General features: G+C 42.1%; 1 protein-coding gene across 5 annotated transcripts in view; it reads left to right on the forward strand.

Annotated features, from left to right (window-relative positions):
- GPLD1 (glycosylphosphatidylinositol specific phospholipase D1) overlaps positions 1–19,894 on the forward strand; it is a 68,032-nt gene that overhangs the window by 6,448 nt on the left and 41,690 nt on the right. For all 5 annotated transcript variants that reach the window (XR_007152033.1, XM_047857863.1, XM_047857866.1 and 2 more), the window contains exons 3-8: positions 967–1,022; positions 13,055–13,133; positions 16,484–16,581; positions 17,005–17,115; positions 18,731–18,779; positions 19,736–19,790. Coding sequence is in view for 4 of the 5 variants with exons in the window: in XM_047857863.1 (XP_047713819.1) it covers positions 967–1,022; positions 13,055–13,133; positions 16,484–16,581; positions 17,005–17,115; positions 18,731–18,779; positions 19,736–19,790 (448 nt within the window). In the remaining variant the exon portion in view is untranslated. The remainder of the gene's footprint in view (positions 1–966; positions 1,023–13,054; positions 13,134–16,483; positions 16,582–17,004; positions 17,116–18,730; positions 18,780–19,735; positions 19,791–19,894) is intronic.

The raw sequence follows: 19,894 nt of genomic DNA on the forward strand, positions 1-19,894 counted from the left end.
TGGGCTGTGAGCTTATATCGTACAGTATTAATGCTTGTAGTAGTGGCTGTGTTTTTGTATGGATTATAAAACTGGATGTGATGCACAATAAAAAATAAGGTATCACCCTTGGAAGTAACTTCGCAAGGCATGTTCATCTTCTAGATTCTAAGAAGATTCAGGGTGTGGGTGTATGGGCATGTGGGTGGAGCAGGTGACCTGAGATGATTTTTTTTTTTTTTTTGGTCCATCTAATTGATGGAAAAAAAATTGAGAGTCATTGATTCATTCCATGCTTTTGGCCATGTATCATATTTCCTGCTTAGGCTTATTTATCTCAGTGGGTTGTTGAGGCAAAATACAATGATGACACCTTCTGTTTACTGAGCTCCTAGTGTGTATCAGCCATTGTGCTCATCACACAGCATTTATTTTGCGTGACTCTCTCAACAAACCTGTAAGGTGGGTATTATTTACTTAGTTTTACTTAGGAGGGAACTGCTAGCTAGCCTAGCCAGGTCTATAGTGCTACCTAAGTAGAAAGTTCAAATCCCTGTGCGGATTTGATCTGTAGTTTAACAAAATAAACATCATAAGAATCTTATGCCTGATGAAAATTACTAGTGCGTACACACTTAATTTCCATTTCCCACTTCCTTGACAGTTACAATGGCAAAATTACATTTTCCTTTTAAAATATCTCGAGTAAGGGGCGCCTGGGTGGCGCAGTCGGTTTAAGGGTCCGACTTCAGGCAGGTCACGATCTCGCGGTCCGTGAGTTCGAGCCCCGCGTCGGGCTGTGGGCTGATGGCTCAGAGCCTGGAGCCTGTTTCCGATTCTGTGTCTCCCTCTCTCTCTGCCCCTCCCCCGTTCATGCTCTGTCTCTCTCTGTCCCAAAAATAAATAAACGTTGGGAAAAAAAAATAAAATATCTCGAGTAAGTTCTGTTTTCAGTTACAGTTGAATTTAATTGATTTAATATTTCAGGACACAGAGCTCTGGAGTTTCTCCACCTTCAAGATGGGAGAATTAACTACAAAGAGGTATAACGTTTACTTTTTCTCTCGCTCATTAACTTTCTTCCATCGGTGCCAAAAAACATTGATGACAAATCATAATATGAGAAACTGAGAAAGAATTGTCTAAGAATGGTGCGTCTTACTGTTTTTACAAAGAGAAGCCACACCTGAGACAAATTGTTTCTCACCTCCTGACTGTGTGTTGTATAAAAATTGCATCCCTACAAGGAGCAGGAAGGATTTCTTCAGAAGCCCATGTTGAGAGGCTCTTCTGACGTCTCCTCCTACTGTATTCTTCGTAGGACCATCTGGTGGCTTCTCTGGACCTGTCCTCAAATCGACTGCACCCGTTCTGACCCTATACACTATTGCTAGTTCTGTAGCTAAACAGTGTGCTCTGACAGAGGATTAAGCACTTCCATTTGATAAGAGTGGTTAACATTTGCTCCTGATGTCAGGCTTGGACCCAGTTATTGCCAGTAAGTCCCGATAATTCAGTATGGAAAGCAGGATGGTAACATAACTGAAATCTATCATATCTTTATGCCTCGTTTAGATGTTAGTTTCGACTTTCTTGACGCTTCAACAGCAGTTGGTTATCCTCATTGACCCTGGTGGAAAGCAGCCAGGCAAGAGGGGGAGGAGGAAGATTGCCTAATTGATCATGCGAACGATCAATCCTGAGTGTGTACAGAGCGATTTTTCTAGTAGAAATATTCGTGCTTGCGTCACGAACTTAATTTGAAACGTGAACTGGACACCGATCCTTCCCCTCCGCATCCGCCCTGATGCAAAGAGTGATGTCGTCATCAGAAATGACTAAGTGCCCTGAGTGCTTACCCTTCAGCTTTCAATTTATGAAGATCAGGATTACTTCACCTTTTCTGATACTATCCAATCCCTTTTCTTGATCTATTTTATATCTCTCTGTATGTGGGAATTGTTGTAGTATCATTTTCTCCCTATTCAAACCTGCTCTTCGGTAACTTCTGGACTCAATGGTACAGTTTGGTGAAATGATTCAGAAGGAAGTGGCCTGAAGGATGCCAGCTGTGTGCCTAGACTGTCCCCCACAGGCTGGAGATCTAGGGGCAGGCTCTGTGGAGTTTTGTTGGTTCTGGGGTTATCTTTTGCTAATATATTTTCTCTTTAAAGATTTGACTTACACAAAAAGAATAATGCATCAAGTGGAGAAAATCAGTTCATTAATTTATAAGAACTGTAAAAACAGCAAACCGACCTCACATTGGGCGTCATTATTGACCTGATACTTTTTCCCCATTGTTTTCTTATTACTAAAATGTGGCTGATCTATAATGCTACATTACATATGTACAGCATCGCGATTCGACAATTCTATACCTTACTCAGTGCTCACCGCACTAAGTGTGGTCACCACCCGTGCCCATGCATTACTACAATATTGTTGACTGTATCTCCTGTGCTGTACTTTTCATTTCCATGTCTTATAACTGGAAGTTTGTACCTCTTAATCGCCTTCACCTATTTTGCTGATCCCCTCCTGTCCATGACCTTCTCCCTGGCAGCCACCAGTTTCTTTGTATTTAAGAGTCTGTCTGTTCATGTGTTTCTTACATTTCCATCTAAGTGGAACGTGCTATTTGTCTTTCTCTGACTTATTTCATTTAGCACAATACCGTGGAGTCTACCCATGTTATCCCAAATTTCAAGATTTTATTCTTTCTTTTTGTCTGAGTAATATTCGTGTGTGTGTGTGTGTGTGTGTGTGTGTGTGTGTGTGTGATCACCTCTCCTTTATCCATTCACATATCTATAGACACTTGGGTTGCTTTTATAGTTTGGCTCTTGTAAATAATGCTGCAGTAAACATAGGGTTGCATACATCGTTTTGAATCACTGTTTTCATTTGCGGGGGCGGGGGGTAAATACCCAGTAGCAGAATTACTGGGTCATATAGTAATACTATTTTTAATTTTTTGAGGAAGCCCCATACTATTCTCCACAGTGGCCGCACCAATTTACATTCCCACCAACAGTGCCCAAGGGTTCCTTTTTCTCCACATCCTCGCCAACACTTGCTGTTTTTTTGCCTTTTTGACTCTAGCTGTTCTGACAGGTGTGAGGCTTTGATTTGCATTTCCCTGTGATTAGTAACATTGAACATTTTTTCATCTGTGTATTGGTTATCTGTAGGTCTTCTTTTGAAAAATGTCTTTTCAAGTCCTCTGCCTATTTTTTAATGGGATTGTTTGGTGTTTTGTTTTGTTTTGGTGTTGAGTTGTGTAAGTTCTTTATGTTGTTTAGATATTAACCTTTTATGGGATGCATCATTTGAAAATATCTTCTTCCATTCAGTAAGTTACTTTGTTGTTTTATTGAGTTCTTTTGTGTGTATCTTGTCTGTGTGTGTGTGTGTGTGTGTGTGTGTGTGTGTGTGTGCGTGCGCGCGCACGCAAAATCTTTTTTTGTTTTGGTGTAGTTTCAATGGTTTCTGTTTGCTTTTGCTTCCTTTGCCCAAGGAGAATTATCCATGAGTATGTTGCTAAGGCCAATGCCCAAGAGATTACTATCTATGTTTTCTTCTAGGATTTTTATGGTTTCAGCTCTCCTGCTTAGGTCTTTAATCTTTTCGGAGTTTATTTTTGTGTATGGTGTAAGAAAGTGGCCCGGTTTCATTCTTTGGCACATAGCTGTCCAGTTTTCCCAGTACCATTTGTTGAAGAGACCGTCTTTTTCTCATTGTACATTTTGACTCTTTTGTCATAGAGAAATGGACCATATATGTGTGGGTTTGTTTCCGGGCTCTCTGTTCTGATCTGTTCACCTATGTGTCTGTTTATGTGCAAGTACCGTTCTGTGCTGATTACTACAGCTTTGTAGTGTAGCTTGAAATCTGGATACACTCCAAGATTCCTCCAGCTTTGTTCTCCTTCCTCAAGATTGCGTTGGCTGTTTGAGGCCTTTTGTGGTTTCACACAAATTTTAGGATTGTTTGCTTTAGTTCTGTGAAAAATGCCATAGGTATTTTGATAGTGATTGCATTAAATCTGAAGATTGCTTTGGGTAATGTGGACATTTTAACATTACTAATCCTTCCAATCCATGAGCACAGAATATCTTTCCATTTCTGTCCTATTTAATCTCTTTCATCAATGTCTTATAGTTTTCAGAGTATAGGCCTTTCACTTCCTTGGTTAAGTTTATTCCTAGATATTTTGTTCCTTGTGGTGCAATCATAAATTAGATTGTTTTCTCAGTTTTTCTTTTTGCTACTTCATGATTCACATGTAGAAATGTTACAGATTTCTGCATATTAATTTTGTATCCTATAACATTACTGAATTCCTTTACTCTAATAGTTTTTCTTTTTTTTTTTTTGTAGTCCTCAGGGTTTTCTATATACAATATCCTATCATCTGCAAATGGTGACAGTTTTACTTCTTTCTTACCAGTTTGGATGCTTTTATTTCTTGTCTCATAGCTGCATCTAGAACTTTTGGTACTATGGTGAATAAATGTGGTAAGAGAGGACATCCTCGTCTTGTTCCTGAGCATGATGTTGGCTGTGGGTTTGTTGTACAAGGTCTTTATTATGTTGAGGTAGGTTCCCTCTACGTCCACTGTGCTGAGAGTTTTTATCATAAACAAATGTTGTATTTTGTCAAATGCTTTTTCTGGATCTCTTGAGATGATCATATGGTTTCAATCCTTTTGGTTAATGTGACCTATTACATTGGTTTTGAGAATATTGAACCACTTTTGAATCCTAGGAATAAATCCCATTTGATCACGGAATGATCCTTTTAACATATTATTGAATTTGGTTTGTTAATATGGGTTGAAGACTTTTGTGTCTGAGTTCATCAGAGATGCTGGCCTGTAGTTCTCTTAGTAGTGTCTTTGCTTTTGGTATCAGGGTAAAGTTGGCCTCATAGAATGAATTTAGAGATTTACCTTCCTCTTCTACTTTTTGGAATAGTTTGAGAAGAATAGGTATTAACTCTTCTTTAAATGTTTGGTAGAGTTCACTTGTGAAGCCATCCAGTCCTGGAATTTTGTTTGGGAGTTTTTTGATTACAGATTCAATTTTGTTACTAATAATTGGTCTGTTCAAAATTTCTATTTCTTGATTCAATTTTGGAAGGCTATGTTTCTATGAATTTTTCTATTCTAGTTTCTCCAATTTGTTATATAATTTTCATAGTATTTTATAATTCTTTGTATTTCTATGGTGTTGGCTATTTCTCCCTCATTTCTTATTTTACTCATTGAGTACTTGTCTTTGTTGATGAGTCTGGTTAAAGGTTTATTAATTGTTTTATCTTTTCTAAGAACTAGCTCTTGGTTTCATTGATTTATTTTTTTTTCCCAGTTATTTTGGTTCTAATCTTTACTATCTCCTTCTACTAACTTTGGTCTCTATCTGTCCTTTTTCTAGTTCGTTTAGGGGTATGGTTTGATGCTTCATTTGAGATTTTTCTTGTTTCCTATAGTAGGCCTATACTGCTATAAACTTCCCACTTAGAACTGCTATAAACTTTGCACCTCAAAGATTTCTTCCTTTTTAACAATTTTTTAAAATATTTATTCATTTTTGGGAGTGAGAGAGACTGAGCATGAGCAGGGGAGGGGCAGAGAGAGAGGGAGACACAGAGTTGGAAGCAGGCTCCAGGCTCCGAGCTGTCTGCAGAGCCTGACGCGGGGCTGGAACTTACAGAGTGCGAGATCATGACCTGAGCCGAAGTCGGACACTCAACCGACTGAGCTACCCAGGCACCCCAGATTTCTTCAAGTAGGCTCCATACCCAGTGTGGGGATTGAACTCATTGACCCTGAGATCAAGAGTGGCACTCTCGGGGCACCTGGGTGGCGCAGTCGGTTAAGCGTCCGACTTCAGCCAGGTCACGATCTCGCGGTCTGTGAGTTCGAGCCCCGCGTCGGGCTCTGGGCTGATGGCTCAGAGCCTGGAGCCTGTTTCCGATTCTGTGTCTCCCTCTCTCTCTGCCCCTCCCCCATCCATGCTCTGTCTCTCTCTGTCCCAAAAATAAATAAACGTTGAAAAAAAAAAATCTTTAAAAAAAAAAAAAGTGGCACTCTCCACTGATTGAGCCAGCTAGGGGCTCTCCACAAAGATTTTCAGTCATTGTTTCCATTATGTATGTTTCCATATGTATTTTTTAATTTCTTCTTTGATTTCGTCATTGACCCGTTGGTTGTTCACTAGCATGTTGTTGGGTCTCCATGTGTTTTTTTCCCCCCTAGTTTTTCTTATAATTTCTAATTTCAGACTGTTATGGTTGGACTTATTATATGTATTTATGTTCTATAAGAATACAGAATGTGGTGTTTTAACCATGAAATCATAGCAACGGTAGTTATTTGCTTGGTTGCTGTCCTTTCTGCCCTGCTTCCTTCTACCTGCCCATAGAAGAGGTTTTTTCTTTTCCAATTAGAGAACTGATAGATGCTCACCATAGAGAAAAATTTTGAGACTACCTGCATTAACACCTGGCTTTATATCATTCTAGGTGTCATCTCTTCATTTATTAGTACAACCCTCACCCCACCAAATTACTCTCTGCACACTGCACCTTGTTATTTTTCATTTAATATATTGGTGATGTCTTTCCATGTCAGTAGAGAACTTCAGAATCACTGAGAACAAATACATATTTTTCTGTTATCCATAATGCACCATAATTCAATCAACCAGTTCTATATTTTAGCTTTTCATTTGGAAGTAATTAAAGACCAATAGAAAAGCTGGAAAATCAGGCAATTCATTTATGCCCTTTACCCAGTTTCCCTAATTGTTGACAACTTACCATATTTCCCTTTTTATCCTTTGTGTTGTCAACCAAGGAAAGGAGGTGGAACTGAAAAGGAACAAAGGTCTTTATTTGAGTCTCAGAATTGCAATTGGGGGAGTACAGATTCTAGAATAACCAGAAAAGTGTGCTGCTCATTCAGGGAAACCAAGGAGTGTTTATGAGGAAAAAAGGAAGGAGTGATTCCATGATTTAGATAAAGGAGAGAAGGAAAAACCCTGCTAATTTGGTGCTGACCAGTTGAACAATTTCTGATGACTATCTTCTTGATTATTGGTGTTATCAATTAAAACTGTCCTCCTATGTATCAATTAACTTTGCTGTCCTGTTGAAATTTTATGAGCAACTGCTTGTCAAATAGTTGCTGCTTCTGGCCCAGTTCAAGAGTTCATTCGTTGGACAGGAAAACGGAATCTTTCATGTCCAGAGATTTCATGCGATTCCACATTATTTATACATATTGATTTCTTCCCCCCTGAACCATTGGAGAGTAAGTTGTGGATGGGGTACCCATTATCCTTTAACACATCATTGTGTATTTCCTGAAAACAAGGACGCTCCTATGTAACCACAGCATAATAATCACAGTCAGGAAATCAACACTGAACAACACTTTGACCCAATCCTCAGGTTTCATTCAAATCTCACCAGTTGTGTCTCAATAATCTTTATGGTTCCAGAACCAATCCAGCACCATGTGACCTACAACAGTTCCTCAGGCCCACCTTGTCTTTAATGACCTTGATATTCTGGAAAGGGCAAAGTCCAATAATTCTTTAGAATGCAACTTAATTTGGTTTTGTCTGATGGTTCTCCATGATAGACCCATTGCAGGTTATTTTTTGACAGAAATATCATAGAACGTGGAGGTGATGCTGTATTCTCATTGGATTGTATCAGAAGGCTCGCGATGTCGGGGCACCTAGGCGCCCAGTTAGTTAAGCATAGAACTCTTAACTTCCACTCAGGTCATGATTTCACAGTTTGTGAGTTTGAGCCCCGTATCACGCTCTGCGCTGACAGCATGGAGCCTGCTTAGGATTCTGTCTCCCTCTCTCTTTCTGCCCCCGCACCGCTGCTCATGCATGCTCAATCTCTCCAAAAAAATAAATAAAAATAAACTTAAAAAAATAAATTAACTAGAAAAAAGAAGGCTCACAATGTCAAGTGTACGGTTTCTGGTGATATTAACTTTTATTTCAGCTATTGTATTTTTCGTTTCTAGGATTTCCATTTGGCTGTTCTTCATATATTTCTCTCCTGAGACTGCTTTGGTGGTGGCTGGGGGAGGCGGGTTGTTTCAAGTGTGTTTGTGATTGAAGCAGTTTTATGATGGCTGCTTTAAAATATTTGTCAGATAATTATAACATTTCTGCCATCTCAGTGTTGGTTGTCTCTTTTCATGCCTTTTGAGATGCTTGCTTCCTGGTTTGATGAGTGATCTTTGATTGAAACCTGGACATTTGGGTATCCAGGTTATGAGACTCTGGCTCTTACTTGAAACCTATTTTTAAAATTTTTCTTTAAATGTCTATTTATTTTGAGAGAGAGAGCATGAGTGCGGGGTGGGGGCAGAGAGAGAGAGAGAGAGAGAGGGAGACACACAATCTGAAACAGGCTCCAGGCTCCGAGCTGTCAGCACAGAGCCCAATGTGTGGCTTGAACTCATAAATCATGAGATCATGACCTGAGCCCAAGTCAGACGCTTAACCGGCTGAGCCCCCAGGTTTCAGCCCCCCTGAAACCTTCTATTTTAGCTGACTTCTTCCAGCACCGCTTTGGGAGGGGTCTGCAGTGGGCGGATACCCACTTCCTAACTCTCCTAACTGCCAACTGGGGGTAGAGGTCAAGGTTCCCCCTGGGGTCTCCACTGATGCCTCCCTGGCTGGGAGGGGTAGAAGTACCTAATACTGCTCCTCACTGTGGCCTCTGCAGATGCTGGGGTGTGTGTCATTTGGTGGTGAACGTCCTGCTCTCCCCTGGGCCTTTTCTGGTCCCACCCAGTGGGGATGGGGTGAGGTGCCATGTCACTGCCAGTTGGCATTGTATGTCTAGGATCTCCCCATGGTTTCCACTCACCCTGAGGGGTAGGGATGGGAGACAGGACAGCACAGATGAAAGTCCTGGTAAAGGTGGGGCCACAGTCTTTTCTGTGTTGTTTGGCTGCAGTAGAGAGGCTGTTGTCTAAAAGTTTTCTGTCTTGCTAGTCTGCCTCTTTCTTGGTCGCATGGTTACAACAGGCTTTTGTTGTGGCTTTCATTTGTGTGTTTAGTCTATGCTCATAGGAGTTTCTAGTTTTTCTGGTATCCAGTTGGGGACATAAGAGGCCAAAAGAAAATCAAGAGAACTCTGCACGGTGTCGTCTTCAGGTCCTGAGTTTCCCCAGCCATCTGCATACTTCCCTCCACCTTCCAGAGGCTTCTAAGTCTCACTTTGCGCACAACATCCCGGGTTCTTAGTTATGTTTAGCAAGAGGGAATAAGAAAAGTGCATCTCTTCGATCTTCCCGGAAGCAGAAGTCTTAGTGATGTCAATTTTTTGGTAAGATGGGGTCTTTCCATTTTTACAATGGAAACTTAATAAGTATTTTCTACTTTTTCAAAAGGTTTATTTTCATTTTGAGAGGGGAGGAGAGGATGTGGCAGAGAGAGAAAGAAAGAAAGAATGAGAATATCCCAGGCAGATTCCACGCCGTCAGTGCAGAGCCTGATGTGGGGCTCAATCCCATGAACCATGAGATCATGACCTGAGCCAACATCAACAATTGGATGCTCAACCTACTGAGCCATCCAGGCGCCCCAGTATTTTCTATTTTTTAACTAGCAAGTAAATATTTTATGGGGAGAGATAGTAAGGTAATGTAAATACCCTGTTTTTCCCATCGGGTTTAGCATCCATTGATAATTCTTGCCTGAAATAATTATTATGATGGTGGCCAAATTGTTTATCTGATTCCATTATCCTTTCTACGTTTATCGACATTCTACTGTAAAGTAGAGCCTTTCCTTCTTCCGTATTCGTATATTTACTTATATCCATATACGTTCATGGATTTCTTTTTAATGGTTTGTATTACATTACTATTGTTTATGTTGAGGCTTCCATTGTCCCAGATTCTGCCTCTAGTTGGCTTTGGTGTCTATTTATCTGCCTATTTATTTAAAACCATGAGTTCACCCAAAAATATCTCCAGTTATGATCCATCATCACCGGATTCGTTCTAGCCTTCTTATGTCTGTATCTGTGACTCCTTTCTCCAACAGTGAGAAGCCTGGCCTTTGTCATTCTCGATACGTGTTCTTACGTGCCCAGTCCCCTTGTTTGCGGCCAGTTTCCTGACCATGTTTGGCACTGCTAGTGGAGTCCGTTTGGCCCAGAAACAAGACAAAACTAAACAGGAAAGACCTATAGGAAGGATTAATATCCTTAATTGCTCATGTATTTCATTGAAATTTCTTGATAGGTATCTTCAGGTTTGGAAACATTCACTTTTGGAGCCTGTTTTTTTTTTTTTTTCATTTTTGCTAATTTGGTAGGTGAAAAAAGGTATTTTGTTAGAGATTTAATTGGCATTTTAGTGAATTAAGAATGAGGTTAGGGGCGCCTGGGTGGCGCAGTCGGTTAAGCGTCTGACTTCAGCCAGGTCACGATCTCGCGGTCTGTGAGTTCGAGCCCCGCGTCAGGCTCTGGGCTGATGGCTAGGAGCCTGGAGCCTGTTTCTGATTCTGTGTCTCCCTCTCTTTCTGCCCCTCCCCCGTTCATGCTCTGTCTCTCTCTGTCCCAAAAATAAATAAATGTTGAAAAAAAAAAAAGAATGAGGTTAAATATACTTTCAAGTGCTTATCAACTATTTTTAGTACTTATGTGAATCATTTATATCTTCTTGTTTTTCAATTAGGATATTTATCTTGATGTGGAAAAATGACTTATTAAATATATGAGCCCCCATCATGGATCAAATGATTCTCGTGGTTATTTTTCTCTTAAATTTGCTTCTGGTGCTTTTTACCATGCAAAATGCTTACATTTTGGGGTACTTAAGTGCACCGTTCTGTTCTTTGATGGATTTTGCCTGTATGCTTTGCTTAGAAAAATCATTCCCACTCTGAGGTTGTGCAATTATTTCCTTAAGTTTGGTCCTAATTTTGTGGCTTCTTGTTTTGCCTTTAACTCTTTAAGTCACCTCGTATTTGTCTCTTGTTATGCCACGCTGGAACCCTCACGGCCACAGGGTTGCGACGACACCATCTGTTGGTTACTCCCCCCCTTTCCTCTTCACTGTATGTTTTGTATGCTTGAGTCTGTTTCTTGACTCTCTTTGATCTCTTTCGACGCCAGGATCCTACTACTTTTATTTCTGTAGCTTAAAAATACATTTTTACGTCTGAAGGACGCATCCTCCCCCACATTTCCCCCCACCCCGCCGGCAGTGTCCTATTTTGCTGACACATTTACTTTTCGAAACTTACTTCAGAATTCTGTTTTAATGTTAAGTAACAGGCTCTCCCTCACCTAGAGTCTTTATCATGTGAAGTAACTAGGACAGTGGCTGACAAGGTAAATATTCAATAAAGGTAACTATTATTTTGCAGTGACAAAAGTCCAACCCGAGCTACCTTTAGAGAACAAGGAGACTTTAGGGGCCCACGTAACTTACAGCCCTGGAGCAGAGCTCCACCCACAGGTCAAGTGGCGGTCTCTCTCCCCGTGGGGGACACGGGCCATCCAGAACTCAGGCTTCAAACTGAAAATCCCTAAAGGGAAGAGGGTGTCCTCCCTATGGCTCGAGATGAGGAGTCTCGGCGAGGGCTCTAACTGAGCTAGCTTTCATCAAACGTGCATCTCTGAGCCAAACATCGTGGTGGTGATGGGCATTAGTGAGTCCTTACGGAGAAATTAAGAAGCTTAGGTTGCCAAGCTTTTACTTTGCCCATTTTGGCCATCAGAGTTCATCTGCAGATCACAGAAACCCCTCTGGCTAGCTTCTGCTGAGAGGGGCTCAATGCCCAGGATTGGGGAACTCGGTGCTGACGACGTGTGAGCGCTCGAAGAGCAGGTTCTGGGCTGAGCATCCAGGAAGGGCTCCCAGAACGACACCCGGAACTGGCCTGCCAGGGTCACCTGTGCCTAGTCAAACAGCCATGGCCCAGTTGCTAGATCCAGATCCAACTGCCTCCTACACAGTCTGGAGAGTAAGAAGCCGCCTTCTGGACTGTTGGCTCCAGGACCTTGTCACCTCAGCCATGTTCATTACTAGCAAAATAGGTGCTCTGTACTCTACCTGTGAACACCTGGACCCCTCCGACCTCTGCTGCAAAACCAGGCACTTTCCTGCTAGCTGGAGAAGCAGAGGGGGAGAGGGGGCTCCACCATGGAGTCTGGGAAGTGTAGTCTTTGCTTTCTAGCCTCTAGAGACCTCTGGGGCCCCCTGAAGGGGGTCAGAATGGAATGGAGTGAGCCAGCCACCCAAGGAAGACCCCTCCCCCCCAAGCGCAAAAGACATAATCTTACCCTAAAGCACAGGTAGCAGCTATAAACTTGTGTGTACGTAGTCGACCCTTGAACAACACAGGGGCTGCGGGGGGGGGGTGGGGGCAATCCCCCAGGCAGTTGAATATCCAAATATAACTTTGACGCCCCAAAAACTTAACTACTAATAGCCTACTGTTGACCAGAAGCCTTACTGATGAGTCAGTTAACACTTATTTTGTATAATATGTATTATATACCGTATTCTTCTAATAAAGCAAGGTAAAGAAACCATTAATGAGAAAATACATTAAAGAAAATACACTTAGAGTACTCTACTACATTTAGTGAGAAGAATCTGCGTATAAGTGGGTCTGCACAGCCCGAATCTGTGTTCAAGGGTCAACTGTGTAAATGTATATGTGCGTATATTGTGTGTATGTGTGTATTTTATGTACACGTATGTATGTCTGTATTCCTCTCTTTCACTGATTTTTCACCGGATCATTGAAAATCGTTCTACAAAGCAGTTGGCGAACTAGCCTTGGGGAAATCCCGCTCTGTTGGGTGAACGGAGCAAATAAGTGATTTTTGCTACTTCTTGATCCGCCTGTGTTTGCTAGGATAGAACCCAAGGTTCTCCATTGTAGGGCGTTGTCTTGATTACGCGTGAGTTTTTATTATCACGTATGCCTGCCCTCCATCCTCCTGTTGTTGGTGGGCCTGTCCCAGGCTGCTGCCTCTTGCCCCTCATCTCTCCGTTTTCCTGCTCCCCAGCTGTTGCTTGAACACCAGGACGCGTATCAGGCGGGAGCCGTGTTTCCTGATGCGTTTTACCCCAGCATCTGCGAAAGAGGTAAGGTGGAGTGTTACAGACCACACGATGTCACCTTCACTTGAGCGGTAGGAATGGCTAGGATTTAAAACACACGGCACATTATATTTTCCACTATTGTTGGTCAATGACTTGGTTCGCGTTAGCTGCATTTTCCACGTAATCAAACCCTACCTACTCGAGCATGGAAATTCTGAGAATTTTCACGATCCTGTGCGCCCTTCCTTTACTGCTTTGTGGCGGAAGAGAAAACATTTTGAAAGAGATTGAAGGGTCTGGGTTCTTGTTCTGTTAGCATGTGACTTTCAAAAACTCTTGGCCATGTTGAGTCTCTGTTTCCGCACCTGTAACGTAGTAAAAATGCCTGCTTGCCTCTTTACTGGATTTTTGTTGGTGTTAATGCATATTATTTTGTCAAGTGTTCTGCAGACCTGAGGTGGTGTTATCAGCAAATTGGGCTTATGGGTGTGTCAGTCGGAGTCCCCAGCAGGCATGGAAGGTGCTCCCCAGTGGAGTGATTTGGGGTGTTTTATAAGGTGACCATTTACAAAGACAGGGGCACAATATAAGAGAACTGGGAAGGATAGTGCAGGGAGGGGGCAGTTAATGGACAGGCTGCTGCATGGGGGACCACTTGCTGGGGCCAGACCTTCAGCTGTGGACACAGCCAGTCCCTGTGACCCCACAGCAGGGGAGCTGGGAAAATGAATACCCCCATCTCCCTCTCTCTCCCTTCTCTTTGATCTCCTCTGCACACTCCCCATTGGCCAAACCCAGCCCAAGCAAAGCTGGAGGGCAATGAGACCAATTGAACAGGTCCTAGGGGCACAGGGTGGGGCAGGGTGGGGTGACCGTGGATCCGAGGGACAAATGGAAGACATCCAGTACACTGGTCATCACGTAAACCATTTTTGGAATCTTGGAGTCATAGCCATTATCCCAATGTTTGGTTGAATACAGTGAAGCTTGTAGGGTCAGTGGAATGTTTAGTGCCACACCTGTAGTTATGACCCCAGATAACTAAGCTTTTGTATTTCTCACGTTTGGAAGGTTGGGTTTTTCTTTTTTTCTTCTGTTTCCTTCTTAGTCTGTTAACTATTCTTTCTTAATCTTGCTATTGTTTTGCCTGCTTGTTACAGCTTTTTTTAAAAAACCTATTTCCTCTTTAGCCCTTTCCAACACTGTGTTCAGGGAGCTATAATGTCTCGATAATTTAACAGTTCCTTGATCTCTTCCATAAAAAAGAAGTAAAAGGATTTTTTTTTTTTTTGTCAATTAAACTTGAGAAAACTTGCTTAACTATGTGCCATTTTAAGAGACCAATTAAACACACAGTACTGCAGGCTTTGAGAAGAGTATAAAAGGGGTCCCCACTCTCCTGAATTTTCCATTTTTCCCACAGTGGTAGATGCCCTCCCCCAAACAGCACAGACCAATTCATCAGTGAGGTCACTTAGAATTATAAAATATGGGTGCCTGGGTCCGTTAAGCATGACTTCAGCTCAGGTCATGATCTCATGGTTCATGGGTTTGAGCCCCGAGTCGGGCTCTGCCCTGACAGCTCAGAGCCTGGAGCCCGCTTCGGATTCTGTGTCTCCCTCTCTCTCTGCCCTTCCCCTGCTTGCACTCTGTGTCTCTCTCAAAAAATAAAAACATAAAAAAATTATAAAATACGTGCCAATTATGAGGAATTCGATGCAGACTCCTCTTAGACTTTTATGAAATTTTCCAGATTTCCCCTTGGTCTCACACATACCTACTTCCACAGCACCTGTCTCTTTCGTGTTTCGGGGTTCACTTTTATGGCATCTTCCGAAAGCAAATGTTCTCATGCTCAGCTGCCAAAGAAACAGCTTTGTTTTTACACTTCCGTTGCATCACTTTACCTAGTAACTGAACAAATCCTGTAACTACAACAATGAGGACCATCTTAGCGAGGAATGGAAGGAACCCTGCCGACTCCTGTAACACAGCTTGGCTGTGGGGACAGGTACCTGCTGGCTGCCACCCCCCCACCCCCACCCCCACCCCCAGACCCTGGGTGGGCTTCCTTTTGCTTCTGGTCAGATTCCAGAGGGGAACAAAAGACAATTTGGTTAAGGGGAGGTTTGTCAAAACGGTTACCTCTATACTTAATTTTGGATTTGTACTGAGCTCTGTAAAATAGGAATTAGAAGTTTTATCTCTAGGAACACCATTAGCACAAATCAAATTTCTTAGTTGCAATGTCTCTGAAAATCATTTCCACAAAAACCAATGATCGAAAACTGGTTAGGCTGTTTTTACTTTAGCGACAGTGAAAATACTTGAACTGAGGGACCTAAACTCTGGAGTTTTGGTTTCAGTTGCCCCTCGTGACATTGGACACCCCAGGAAGAATGTGTGGCTTTGGGAGTTTTTGAGTAGATGTCTGGTCCCGTCTTTCTTATCCCCACTGTGGAAATAAAGGGAATTAAGACACTCAGCTGATGCTTGGGGCCGGTGCCATTATAAAACAATTGTTGTAAATTAAAATACTTGAAAGCCTTTGGAGTATATCTACTGTTGTCTTTTGTGCTGGTGGGGTGGACTGTGATGGATGGAGATTGCACACATGCACATATACACCCCCCCACACCTATACGCCCCCGTCCCACTGCACCTCCCCTCACACCACACACCCCTTCTCTCCTTCCCTTTATTATTTTTTTTTTCAACGTTTATTTTATTTTTGGGACAGAGAGAGACAGAGCATGAACGGGGGAGGGGCAGAGAGAGAGGGAGACACAGAATCGGAAACAGGCTCCAGGCTCCGAGCCATCAGCCCAGAGCCCGACGCAGGGCTCGAACTCACGGACCGCGAGATCGTGACCTGGCTGAAGTCGGACGCTTAACCGACTGTGCCACCCAGGCGCCCCCCCCCCCCTTATTATTTTTTTTAAATTATTTTGTTTTGAGGCAGGGGCAGAGAGAAAGGGAGAGAGAATCCCAAGCGGGCTCCATCCTGTCAGTGCAGAGCCTGATGTGGGGCTCGATCTCACAAACCGAGCAATCATGACCTGAGCTGAAATCAAGAGTAGGATGCTTAACCAACTGAGCCACCCAGGCGCCCCCTCCTCTCCTTCCCTTTAGAGCACAGAATTGGAAACCCTTCCAGCTTCCATGGCAGCCCAGGTGATTTCAAGATGCTGTGAGCCATTTCAGGCTCCTTTCTCTCTCTCTTTGTGCTGGCTCTTCTGTTCTAGAGGCTTCCCCTGCACATCAACAGAAGAAACTAAGAGACTCGGAGGGGAGGAGGAGGAGGAGGGTCGTAGCGGGCAGCAGTGGCGGCAGATTTGATTGGGAATCTCCAGCTTTTAAAGAAAGACTCCTGACACCTTTTGTTTCATCAGGGCAATTCCATGATGTGTCCGAGAGCACTCACTGGACCCCATTTCTGAATGCGAGCGTTCATTACATCCGAGAGAACTATCCTCTTCCTTGGGAGAAGGTAGGCACAGCCCTAAAGCCAAGAAGAAATTCTGTTCTAGACCCGCTGAGTCCCTTGCTTATGTCTGCATCTACTCCGTTTGTCCCCCGTCTCCACGCCAGGCTCTGGGAGGGCTGCCCCCCACCCCCACCCCTGCATACCTTCAATGCCAAACATAGCATGTGGCTAGTTAATATCTGAATAAACCACTTAAAAATGTTTGGGGTATGTCACTTCACTGTTTTGCTCCAAGGGTAATTAATCTGAAATCCGTAAAATATTTTGAAGAGTCCTTTGTGGTTTTTGTAACTGGAAACTACAATGTACCTGCCTCTAATTTTAGTGTTTAAGTCTCAGTAATGGAAATCATACTTATTAAAACTGTTAATGGGATTTTTATAGACCAACCCAAGCACCTAGGACTCTAATTCGCTTCTTTGGCAGGACACAGAGAAATTGGTGGCGTTCTTGTTGGGAATCACCTCTCACATGGTGGCCGATGTCAGCTGGCACAGCTTGGGGATCCAGCAAGGGTTCCTCAGGACAATGGCAGCCGTGAGTACCCGTCTTTGGGTTAATGGTGCTATGGGAGTGTTTCCCACCCAGGATTAAAAACTCACCCTTTTAGAGGAGAGGAAAACTTGAGGTTATTCAGAGGTCATGTTATTTATTTTAAGAATAATTCATTATTTATTCTCAAGCGGGTTAACATACAGTGTAGTCTTGGCTTCAGGAGTAAAACCCAGTGGTTCATCTCTTACATACGACACCCAGTGCTCATCCCAACAAGTGCCCTCCTCAATGCCCATCACCCATTTTCCCCTCTCCCCTGCACCCCACCCCCATCAACCCTCAGTTTGTTCTCTGTATTTAAGAGTCTCTTATGGTTTGCCTCCCTCTGTTTTTATCTTATTTTTCCTTCCATTCCCCTGTGATCGTCTGTTAAGTTTCTCAAATTCCACATATGAGTGAAATCATGTGATACCGGTCTTTCTCTGACTCATTTCACTTAGCCTAACGTCCTCCAGTTCCATCTACGTTGTTGCAAATGGCAGGATTTCATTCTTCCTCTTTGCCAAGTAGTATTCCATTGTGTATATAAGCCACATCTTCTTTATCCGTTCATCAGTTGAGGAACATTTGGGCTCTTTCCATAATTTGGCTATTGTTTGGAAGCAAGATTTCTTGCCCAAAGCAGGATTTGTTAGATTTCCATCCATTACTATTTATGCCTCTTACTCTTCCTGCTGCCTATACATTCATCACACAGGCATTAGCCATTCACTAATGTGCACTGAAAACAGCGATAAATGTGATGTTCTGTTTAGTCACAAACAATATTGGGGAAATTTCATGTTTTATTCGTGTTGTGTATTAGTAAGGATGTGAAGACCTGCCACTTAGTTCTATTTGAAAGTAATGGTTCCGCATGTTTGTTTTTTCTTTTATTAAATTTTCTTTACCTTTTTAAATTAATTTTTTTTGTGTAGTCGATAGGCTGTTACATTAATTTCAGGTGTACAACATAGCAATTGGACGTCTCAGTTCATTATGCCGAGCTCACAAGTGTCACTGCCATCTGTCGCCACACAACGCCACTATACTACCATCACTGTGTCCCAAAGCTGTACCTTTGATTTCCGTGATTAATCCATTTAACTGGAAGCCTGTACCTCCTTCCCTTCCCCCTTCATCCATTTTGCCCATCTTTTTGAATGTTCTGTATGAAAACGCCATTCCCCAAACTGAAAATGACGATCTTACCTGGTGACTTATTTCTGGAAGTCCCTTCTGGTCACCAGTTGACATTAGTACCGTTCTGTGAGAAGCTTATGCTTGGACTCCGTCAAGATTGTGTATATATCCTCTGAGGCGCAAACATTTGCAATAGCTTTATTTACTACCAGACAACAGGTATACAACTCAGCGGCCAATACAGTTTTGAACAAATAAGTATTTTAATAGAATAGATATTTATTAATGTAAAATAAAATAATAAAATGAAACATGGTTTTGAAAATTGAGTCCCATCCATATGTACCCTTAGCATTTCATTCGGTTAGACAGACATTCACCTTCCCACTACTGGTTTGGCTGTGGGGTAGGGGTTTGGGCTACAGTTTGTGATGTATACATACACACACATCGGGTGTTTCTCTTTCTTTTTCAGGTTGATTTTCATGGCTCTTATTCGGAGGCGCATTCGGCTGGTGACTTCGGTACTGTTTACACTTGCCAAGTTTTCTTTTGCAGTGGTTATATCTCACTTGCTATGGAGTCACTATCTTAACTCTGTATCTTTCCCCTATTTTAGTAACTTCTTTCTCCTTAACTGAGGCCATTTCATAATGAATTAGAACTGGCTATGTGGTTCCCTTGAGTAAAAATGCAATTTTCATACTCTGTGAAATAGGTATTAAGTCACTTTGTGAAATGTCTAATAAACAGGCAGGTGTCTAGATAGTAAGTAATGCTTCTGGGAGCGTCCTTGGGCAAAGACGTGCATAGTTCCTGTAGGCTTGGTGCATTATCTCTTTCTCATTCGTGTGTGTGTGTGTGTGTGTGTGTGTGTGTGTGTGTGTGTAAAATTCAACTTATACTAAAAAAACCCCACATAAGTAAAATATGTATTTTTTATCCTATCTTATCAGTACATATACTAACTAGCTATCTTAATTCATAGTATGGCTATACTTTAACATAGAAATGTATTTCCGAAAAGTTGCGTATGTGTATTTTTTTATTTAAAAAAATCACATTTCATCATTGACTGTGTCATAATTTAGAAAAGCTTTACTTCATATCAGGTTGAAACTCCTTACCTAATATCACCTAATATTTCAGCTTTAAAGTGGCATCTTCCATTTTTTCCCATAGTAAATTACCACCCAATATCCAAAGTAGATGGTGAATGGGGTTTTTAAAGAACTTTCATGGCTTGTCTTTCCTTCAAGTGAAAAACTCTTAATAACGGGTATTTTTTCTTAATTCATACGTTTCACTGCCTAAGATATAAAAGATCGCCTTTTTCTTAAAGATATGCCTATATCTGAAACAACAAACAGAAACGTGTGACGATGTGGTAAATAACCTGGATTATCCAAATTTGTGTCAAGGAAGCATGCTCCATATTGTCTCTGACTGACCAAATGTACATATTTTTCTTGTACCCTAGGAGGAGATGTGTTGAGCCAGTTTGAGTTTAATTTTAATTACCTCGCACGGCACTGGTAAGAGCAAGTACACTCACATATGTGTTCTCTAAATGGCATTGACCCTTCTTATCCCTCTAGAAAATATAACCTACAATGTAACTAGAAGGCATCTGTATTTG

Source organism: Prionailurus viverrinus, chromosome B2 (genome assembly GCF_022837055.1).
Source record: "Prionailurus viverrinus isolate Anna chromosome B2, UM_Priviv_1.0, whole genome shotgun sequence".
In the NCBI taxonomy this organism is placed as follows: Eukaryota; Metazoa; Chordata; class Mammalia; order Carnivora; family Felidae; genus Prionailurus; species Prionailurus viverrinus.